Source organism: Chaetura pelagica, unplaced genomic scaffold, assembly GCF_000747805.2.
Source record: "Chaetura pelagica isolate M959 unplaced genomic scaffold, ChaPel_1.0 scaffold631, whole genome shotgun sequence".
Lineage (NCBI taxonomy): Eukaryota > Metazoa > Chordata > Aves > Apodiformes > Apodidae > Chaetura > Chaetura pelagica.
In genome coordinates this window covers 25,586-35,649 of record NW_009952103.1, presented here as the reverse complement: position 1 = coordinate 35,649, position 10,064 = coordinate 25,586, and the positions used below count along the sequence as shown (strand labels likewise).

Below are 10,064 nucleotides of genomic sequence, written 5' to 3'. Positions count from 1 at the left end.
TTAGCTTTTCGGTGTAAGGACGCTTAAACACTTCTGCTCTTGCTTTTTCAAGGAAAAGCAAATAAAATCATATACCTGTGAGAGCTGTTTCTTCTGATGGCAGTTTATCCCTCCAATAAAAACCATGTTTGGCATCACTGGTCTGGGGAACTCAAAGACGAAGTCGTACCTCATCAGCCAGACAGCCCCTTGGCTCAGCAGGTCTGTAGCTGTCACTTTCTTCTGCAACAGCTCATAGGCAAGTTCTTCAAAGGGAGCAAAGACGGGCTTACAGTAAACCAGCTCCAGCAGGTGGACCAGCACGTTCTTCAGACGCTGAGTGAACGTCATGCTGTCTGAGTGGTTTAGGAAGAACCTGGGGACGTAGGAAGGAGGTTCTGGGCAGCGGGTGGCTTTATAATCCATGCCACAAGGAAAGCCCCGCAAGAAGTAGACGGAAGGAACTGAGAGATACTCGGCGACGATCGGGCCGCACATCAGAATGGGGTCGGTGAAAACCAGGTCAAATTTGCTCTCCCTCAAATACTGCAGCATGTCTTCGTTGTGCAAGAGGCTTTTACAGTTGGTGAGGAAGAGGTTGGATATTCCCAGCACGCTTTGATACATCGTGATGATCATATTCAGGACAGGCTGCTGGATTAAATGAGCACCAAGGAATGACTTCATTGTACCAGCCAGATGCTCGTCCGTGTAGGGGATCGGATACAACTTCACGGTGTAATTCTGAGACTCCTTTGGTTTCATGTACAAACTTGAGGATGGCACAATCACAACCACTTCGTGTCCTTTCTGCTGGAGCTTCTCCACCACGGGGCGCATGCTGAGCCAGTGACTTCCATCCTGAGGGATCACCAGGATCTTTCCACCCTCAGCAAAGATTGGCGATGATGCCAGGAGAAGAAACATCCAAGCACATTGGTAAAAAGAATGAAATGGAAGAGCCATGGTGGTGGAGAGTTGTGCTCTGGAGGCAGCTGGTGCAGTCCTTTATGTGAAGGTTCTTGCAAGCTTTTACTTTTCTGCAGGGAGCTTATTGATTGCAGAAATCAATAATTAACTTCCCAGCAGTGTTGTTGTTAACCCTACACACTGCAATTGCTCATGTAACGTGGAAAGGGATCACATTGTTGTAGATAAAAGATGTCCCCATTTGTACTTTGTTAATTTTTAAGCTTGGAAGCTTGGCAGCATGTTCCTTCCTTCATGAAACTTAGAAGACCAGGGATGTCATCTTGTTATACTAGTTGTGGTTAGTAGCATTGACTGGGTAAGTACCCACTGGGAAAACAAGTCCAGGTTTGCTTTCAAAAGGCAACCTTTGAAATATACTCAGCAGAATGAATAGAAATTGCAACACCATCTCTTGTATGGACCAGCCTGAGAACACCTAAGCAGTGTATGGAAGGCTGGTGTTAAATTCCCACCTCCCAGAAGGAGTCAAACCTGCATGTCTTATGAACCTATCACAGCTACCAGGATGTACCACGTACCCAGGAGGAGAACAATCCTGTTTTGCTTTTCTTCCCATGGCACTAGACAAAAAAACAAATAAACTAAAGGATGGGTTCAGGGCAAGGGAAGGGAGAGGAGGCCAGCCTAAACCTTTAGGGACACAAAGGAGAAGCCCTGGTCTTTGGTCACTGCCCTGAAAACCCTTGTCATTTATGGTGAGCAAGACAAAATTTAGGAGGAGATATGATATCTTTTACTAATCCCACTGAGAGCACACACAGAGAAATTCCCAACAAGCCAAACAGGCTTCTGAGCTCCCCCCCCTTCCCAGCTACAGGAGGTAACATACACAACAACACACAGGTGTAACAAGTTGGAGTACCCCAACCTGGGTTTCCAAAGAAAGCTCTACTAGGGTGGTGTGACCCCTTTTGGTTGGCATTTGCTACTGTTCTCTGGGAACCTGCAGTGAACTGAGGCTCTTGGGCTTTAGCTAGAGAAATGCCTTTGTGCAAGTAAAAGCAATCTCTAGATGTAACTTCCACCTGACCTCTGATCCCCTTGGCTACACAACTAAGTTGCACAAGAGCAGTTCACCTTTGTACCCCAGTTAACATGATTCAACAATGTGTTTCTATAACCCATGAACTCACACTTTCATGGCCCGTGTCAGGTCAGTTCACCAGAGAGGTCTGTCCAACCATGAACCCAACTCTACCAAGTCCACGGCTAAACCATGTCCCTCAGCACCACAGCTCCACAGCTTTTAAACACTTCCAGGGATGGGGATTCAACCCCCTCCCTGGGCAGCCTGGGCCAGGGCCTGACAACCCTTTCACTGAAGAACTTGCTTCTGATAGCCAATCTAAACCTGCCCTGGTGCAACTCCAGGCCATTTCCTCTCATCCTAACAAGCTGGTCTTACCACAGGATGATATTTCTAAAGACAAACCATCAACCCAGGGTTTACCCTGCACAGAGAGGTAGATCTTATCTCCCACAGGATTCACTCCACATCTGTTTACACTCTTGCCTCATTGCTGGCTGCTGTTGAAAGGGAAATAGAGGAAATCCCTCTGCTCTCTCTGGAGAAATGGAGCTAGGAAAGCAGGCTGAGGATACACAAGGCTTTTCCAGGTTGGGAACATGAGATTTCCAGCACATGATCAATGTCAGTGTGAAGACAAGAGACAGCAGGTATAAAGTAAGGGCAGGGTGGCTCCACCCTTATGGCAAGGGACAAGCTGTCAGCAGCTCCCAGGCCTTCAAGACATTGAAGTCAAGAGTCATGATGTCATGAAACCAGGGAGAATTTACCTCTTAAGCTGCCAAATGCCACTTTCATGAGACTAAACACCACTGAATGCCTTATTTCTGATATGATGCTAATATTCTAATTTATCATATTATCCTGTATTTGCCTTTGTTCTTTATGAAGCTCTCTGGGCTCTGCATGAGCCTGTCAAAGAGTCCAAAAGAAATCTGTGAGAAGAAAGAAAAAGCCCCTTCAGCTCCAAGATCAAGTCCTGCACGTGTGCAGTGATGCTGTGTGAGCACAACTCAGAAGTGAGGCAGTAACTTTGTGGGAAAGAGGTTTGTGTCCTGCTCTGTGCCTGGGAAGAAATGCCAGTGCTGCTCACTGCTTGAGAGACTACAAGGCAACTATCAAAGTAGATGTAAAGCTCTGGATGAGCTGTAAAAACCCTGCAGGACATTTCTGTTGAAAGCAAAAGACAGGAAAGAGGAGTGAAAACGTAGCTGAGCCTTGCACACAAGTGTCTGTCACAGGCACACGAGTTCAGATCAACCTCCCATTGCAGCAGGACATTCCACCACCACCTACAAACAGAAGGAACTTCACACAACTCGCCAGTTTGGGAACCCTGTGTCATGGAAACACAACCAAAGCAAATGAAGTGACTTTGCTGAGCCTAGAGTGAGAAACACAAGGCAACTCTCAGCAGATGCTCTCTGGGGTTTTTGTCAGATGTGATGAGAAGGGAAGTTCCTGTTGGACTTTTCAGAAAATGCTCATGAACTGAAAGAAGGTCATTTGGTTTCAACCTGTGGAAAACTGCCCAAACCTGGCTGTGTTAAACCCTGAATAGACAGGAGAAAAAAATTCAACAGCACAGCACTTCCAGACATCAGCTGGTCATATTTTATTGGGAAAAAGTATAATCTGGAGGAAGAAGATACACAACCAAAGCAAATAACTGACTTTGCTGAGCCTAGAGTGAGAAACCCAAGATGTCTTTGAGCACGTGGCCTGTAGGTTTTAGGTCAAGTGCCAGAAATAATGTCAGGCTTGATAAAAACTAAATCAAAGCTGTGTCTGGTTGGTGAATCATACCTACATTCACTGAGAATGGTAGTTTGTTGCTGGCAGATTAAGTCCATTTCTTCTTGGACTTGTTGGAAAATGCTTATTAATTACAATAAGCTACCTGCCTCCATCAAGGTAACTGGATATAACCTGTGGAAAACAACTGCCAAACTCTGACTGTATCAAATCCTTACCAGAAATTCCAAGATTCAGTCTCACAGCACCTCCAGAAGCTACATAGTCACATTGCACTGGGAAAAGCATAATGTGGACCAAGAAGAACCTACCTTAGGCAGGGGTTTCTTCTGAGCACAGTTTATTCCACCAATAAAGACCATGTTGGGCATCACTGGTCGGACATACTCAAACACAAAGTCAAACCTCAGAAGCCAAATGGAGGCAGGATTCAGGAGGTCTTGCAAGGACACATCCCTCTGAAGAACTTCAGAGGAGAACTTGATGCCCTCTTCATAGAAAGGATTACAGTACCCAAGCTCCAGGAAGTCAACCAGTGCATTTTCCACTCTCTGGAAAAAAGTCATTTGGTCTGAGTTGAAGGTGAAGAGCCTCGGGATGTAGGACAGAGGGCTTGGGCACTGAGGTGCTTTATAGTGTAGGTTGCAAGGGAATCCTCTCATGAAGAACACAGCAGGAAGAGACAAATAATTGGCCAGTGTTGCTCCACACAGAATGATGGGGTCTGTCAGGACAGCATCGAAGCTGCTTTGATTCAGGTACTGCAGGATCTCCTTGTTGTTGAACAGGTCCTTGCACTGAGCAAACAACATCTGGAAGATCTTCACAGAGGTTTTGTATAGTGCTAGGACATTCATTGGGAAAGGCAGGACCTTCAGATGAGCTTCCAAATATTCCTTAAAGCTGTTATCCAGCTCTTCTAGTGTGTAGGACACTGGGAATGTTTTCACCGTGTACTCCTGTGCTGCTCCCATCCTCCAGCTGACGTCAGGCATCACCACCACCACTTCGTGTCCTCTCTCAGTGAGCTTTTCCACTCATGCGAAGCCTTGGGCTTCCATCCATGGATACCACCAGGAGTTTCCCTCCATCCGAGAGGCTGGGGAGGGGAAAGATAAAAATCCAGGCCCAGCAAAGTCGCAAAGTCATGTTGCTGTGGTCAGAGTACAGATTGAAAGAGTTTTCTCCTTCAGGGTGCAGCTTGATAACAGTTCTGAAAGAAGCTGACGGGTTTATCTTGTTGAGTTGTGCTGTGCTGTCGAAATCTTCAAGTTAATAATTCACTACTCTGGGTACTGGGGGTTATTTGTTTTCATTCCTTGTGATGCCATAAGAGGTGACTTGATTTGTGCTGAGTTTGCTGTTCCTCAGTGTTCAGTGGAGAAGTAGCTCCTCAGCATACAAGTCAGGCTGCGTGGGACCTCTCTCTTGGTCCTTGGTGTGTCCTGTCTTCTCCCTTGGCCAGGGAAGGCAAGTCTGGGGGAAACAGCTCCAACACCACAATGACAACTGCAAGCAGCCTCCACAAACTTCCTTGTGGTTGGAGACATGGATGGTTAGATACTTTCTCTGAGGACAGGAGTGGAGACCCTCAGGAGAAGGGGAGGGGGCAGATGATCCAGCTCTTCTGAGCTGGCAGGCACCTCCAGTTGCCAGTGACACCCAGAAGAGACACTGTCTCTACCTGTTTTTCTTGTGTAGAGCAACTACTGAGGAAGTGGCAAAATGCACTTTTCTTTCAGGCCCTTGGTCACTTTTCAGAAACCAGAATATTTGAGCTTCAGAGAAACTTACAGGCAAGATGAAGGTGAGAAGTCAAAGGTAAAATGCCTGCGTTGGGGTCTGGGCTGTTTTTTAATAACCAGCACTTTGAATAACCAACACTATTTGGTACAGCAGAGAAAAAGGAATTATTTTTCTCATTGATGCAGACCTGCAGTTTTCTGAAGGCAATTAGCCAAGAGACAATCTTTTCCCCATCTCTAGATGCAACTTCCACCTGATCTCTGATCCCCTTGGCTACACAACTAAGTTGCATAAGAGCAGTTCACCATTGTACTCCGGTTAACATGACTCAACAACGTGTTTCTAACCCCTGAACTTATGTTTTCATGACCCATGTCAGGTCAGCTCATGTCTGATCCAGTCCATGGACACGGTGGGGGCAGATCTTTCTGGACTGTGAATTGCTGGGGTTTGGCTGTTGGTGAAAACCATTCACCAGAGAGGTCTGTAAGTAGGAGGCTGGGCAGGTGCCTTAGGAACCCAGTTTGCCCATTCCAGACATTCAGGGCTCTCCATCACTGGTGGAGCTTTCTGTCACGTGCAATTTCTTCACATGTCTGGTGGAAAAGCCCTGATCCTTCCTCCGTCCCTCCCTCCCTCTTGAGGGAGCACCTCTGAGATGTCTGGTGGAAAAGCCCTGATCCTTCCTCCCTCCCTCCCTCTTGAGGGAGCAGCTCTGAGCTGAGCTTCCTTAGACCTTAAGCCATAACCTCAGCCATAACCCCTCACTGAAGGGTTTGGTTGCAGGGGTGCTCACCCCTCACCATACAGCTGCTTCAGCTGGAAAAGATACTAAAACTCTCTCCAAGTGCTGATCACTGGGTTGGACTGGTTGTGATGTGTGGATTTCATCTGAGCTGAGCAGCCAGCAGTGAGTGGGTGACACTCTGGTCAGCAAGGGGATGGCTCAGCAGCTCCTTGGTAAATGAGCAGCACTAACACTAGGCCCAAAACACCAGGTTTGTTGGGGCAGCCTGTGATGAAGTGTTGGATTTGTTTTCCTGCTGTTGGGTGAGATTGCTCACCCCTCTGTGCTCTGGCAAGCAGGAAGGGGCTGCTCAAATGAATGAGTAAGGATGTAATTTGATTTCTCAGCTTTGTGAAAGATGGATCAGGCTTATGCATGGAGGAGCCCTTGTGTAATTAAATCCAAGTATCTTTTTTAGTGCTACACAGTGTCAGGCAAGAGGATGACAGTGAAGTGCAGGTTGGTGGCTGCTAAACATGACCCTGTCTGACTCCCCCCTGATGTTTTCCACAGCTCTGGACATACCCTGACATTTGCTTTGACATTTCTAGACATAATGCTCTCAGAATCTCTCTAGATTTGTGTGCACAGTCTCTTGTCAAATATTGTACCTTCAGACTCACATTAGAGAAAATGTTACAATTAACCAGAAGACAAAGTTGCTGTGGAAAAGAAATATGTTTTGCAGCTTCTTTCAAGATCTGTGCAGTAAAAGATGGAGGCAGAGGGATGTGGACAAAAGAAGACTGGAGAGGACACTGATATGAGCTGTGTGGCTGGAGCAGCCATTGCAGGTTGATACACCCTGTGCCCTGAAGATGCACAAAGCACAGAGGTTGAGCTTTGTTTCAAACTTCCCTGAAGTGTATTTTACCACTGCAGTATGAGGTGGATTTATAGAATTGTCTTAGAAGGTAAGTATCAAAATAAAATGAAATATATGGATTAGCTTTAAAAAACCCTGCAGGACATTTCTGTTGAAAGCAAAAAACAGAAAAGAGGAGTGAAAACGTAGCTGAGCCTTGCACACAAGTGTCTGTCACAGGCACACGAGTTCAGATCAACCTCCCATTGCAGCAGGACATTGCTGTTCCACCACCACCTACAAACAGAAGGAACTTCACACCCCCAGCCACTTGGTTTTTTGTCAGATGTGATGAGAAGGGAAGTTCCTGTTGGACTTTTCAGAATATGCTCATGAACTGAAAGAAGGTCATTTGGTTTCAACCTGTGGAAAACTGCCCAAACCTGGCTGTGTTAAACCCTGAATAGATAGGAGAAAACATTCAACAGCACAGCACTTCCAGAAATCACCTGGTCACATTTTACTGGGAAAAAGTACAATTTGGAGGAAGAACAACATACCTGAGAGAGGGGTTTCCTCTTAGCACAGTTCATGCCTCCCACAAAGACCATGTTGGGCATCACTGGCCGGACATACTCGAACACAAAGTCAAGCCTCAGAAGCCAAATGGAGGCAGAGCTCAGGAGGTCTTGCAAGGACACATCCCTCTGAAGAACTTCAGAGGATAACTTGCGTGCATCTTCAGAGAAATGATGACAATACTCAAGTTCCAGGAAGGCAACCAGGGCATTTTCCACTCTCTGGAAAAATGTCATTTGGTCTGAGTTGAGGGTGAAGAACCTTGGTACGTAGGACAGAGGGCTTGGGCACTGGGGTATTTCATAATGTAGGTTGCAAGCAAGTCCTCTCACGTAGAACACAGCAGGAAGAGACAAATAATTGGCCAGGGTTGCTCCACACAGAATGATGGGGTCTGTCAGGACAGCATCGAAGCTGCTTTGATTCAAGTACTGCATGATCTCCCTGTTGTTGAACAGGTCTTTGCACTGAGTTGCAAATAAACGGAACATCTCTTTTGTACTCTCCAGCAGCTGTAGAATGTTCAGTGGGAAAGGGCCCTGGTTCAGGTGACTCTCATAGATTACATTGAAGGAATGATCCAGCTCTTCTAATGTGTAGGACACTGGGAATGTTTTCACCGTGTACTCCTTTGCTGCTCCCATCCTCCAGCTGACTTCTGGCATCACCACCACCACTTCGTGTCCTTTCTCGACAAGTTTTTCAACCATTTGCTTCATGCTGAGCCAGTGGCTTCCATCCATGGGTACCACCAGGAGTTTCCCTCCATCTGAGAGACCAGGGAGGAGAAGGATAAAAATCCAGGCCCAGCAAAGTCGCAAAGTCATGTTCCTGTGGTCGGTAGGGACTGAATGAGACTTCTCCTTCAGGCTGGAACTTGAAGGAAACCAAGAGGTTGGTGCTTGGGCTATTATATTGTGCTGCATTTCATAATCTTCTAGCTAATGATTCACTGCTGTGCATTAGGGGGTTGGTTTCAGGTTTGGTTTTTTTTCTCATGACTTATAAAACTCAATTGTGATAACTCTATCTGTGCTGAGTCAGTGGAGTTCCTCAGTGTTCAGTGGAGAAGTAGCTCCTCAGCATACAAGTCAGGCTGCGTGGGACCTCTCTCTTGGTCCTTGGTGTGTCCTGTCTTCTCCCTTAGCCAGGGAAGGCAAGTCTGGGGGAAACAGCTCCAACACCACAATGACAACTGCAAGCAGCCTCCACAAACTTCCTTGTGGTTGGAGACATGAATGGTTAGACACTTTCTCTGGGAACAGGAGTGGAGACCCTCAGGATAAGGGGAGGAGGCAGATGATCCAGCTGTTCTGAGCTGGCAGGCACCTCCAGTTTCCAGTGACACCCAGAAGAGACACTGTCTCTACCTGTTTCCTTGTGTAGAGCAACTACTGAGGAAGTGGCAAAATGCAGTTTTCATCAGAGAAACTGACAGGCAAGATGAAGGTGAGAAGTCAAAGGTAAAATGCCTGGGTTGGGGTCTGGGATGTTTTTTAAAATAACCAACACTATTTGGTACAGCAGAGAAAAAGGAATTATTTTTCTCATTGATGCAGACCTGCAGTTTTCTGAAGGCAATTAGCCAAGAGACAATCTTTTCCCCATCTCTAGATGCAACTTCCACCTGACCTCTGATCCCCTTGGCTACACAACTAAGTTGCACAAGAGCAGTTCACCTTTGTACCCCAGTTAACATGATTCAACAAGGTGTTTCTAACCCCTGAACTCACGTTTTCATGGCCCGTGTCAGGTCAGTTCATGTCTGATCCAGTCTGTGGACATGGTGGGGGCAGATCTTTCTGGACTGTGAATTGCTGGGGTTTGGCTGTTGGTGAAAACCACTCACCAGAGAGGACTGTCCAACCATGAACCCAACTCTACCAAGTCCACTGCTAAACCATGTCCCTCAGCACCACAGCTCCACAGCTTTTAAACACTTCCAGGGATGGGGATTCAACCCCCTCCCTGGGCAGCCTGGGCCAGGGCCTGACAACCCTTTCACTGAAGAACTTGCTTCTGATAGCCAATCTAAACCTGCCCTGGTGCAACTCCAGGCCATTTCCTCTCATCCTAACAAGCTGGTCTTACCACAGGATGATATCTCTGAGGAGAGACCATCAACCCAGGGTTTACCCTGCACAGAGAGGTAGATCTTATCTCCCACAGGATTCACTCCACATCTGTTTACACTCTTGCCTCATTGCTGGCTGCTGTTGAAAGGGAAATAGAGGAAATCCCTCTGCTCTCTCTGGAGAAATGGAGCTAGGAAAGCAGGCTGAGGATACACAAGGCTTTTCCAGGTTGGGAACATGAGATTTCCAGCACATGATCAATGTCAGTGTGAAGACAAGAGACAGCAGGTATAAAGTAAGGGCAGGGTGGCTCCACCC

General features: G+C 46.8%; 1 protein-coding gene and 1 pseudogene across 1 annotated transcript; both read right to left on the bottom strand.

Annotated features, from left to right (window-relative positions):
* Positions 1-945, bottom strand: LOC104396113 (annotated as a pseudogene).
* A 1,908-nt stretch (positions 946-2,853) lies between these two features.
* LOC104396106 (UDP-glucuronosyltransferase 1-8-like) lies at positions 2,854-8,498 on the bottom strand. The gene is made up of 3 exons (XM_010005905.1): positions 7,653-8,498; positions 4,066-4,551; positions 2,854-2,934 (listed from the first exon to the last, which is right to left on the bottom strand). Exons 1-3 carry the CDS (start codon positions 8,496-8,498, stop codon positions 2,854-2,856), a joined length of 1,413 nt encoding a protein of 470 aa, XP_010004207.1.
* Between the last annotated feature and the right edge of the window lie 1,566 nt (positions 8,499-10,064).

Bases quoted from the DNA above. Each gene is read 5' to 3' on its own strand.
- LOC104396106 (XM_010005905.1), bottom strand. From the start codon at position 8,498: ATGACTTTGCGACTTTGCTGGGCCTGGATTTTTATCCTTCTCCTCCCT. The intron at 4,552-7,652 runs GTATGTTGTTCT...TTGTTTGCTCAG, and splicing joins AGAGGAAACCCCTCTCTCAG to TGCAAGGACCTGTTCAACAA. The intron at 2,935-4,065 runs GTAGGTTCTTCT...TTCTTCTCACAG, and splicing joins AGAAGAAACCCCTGCCTAAG to ATTTCTTTTGGACTCTTTGA.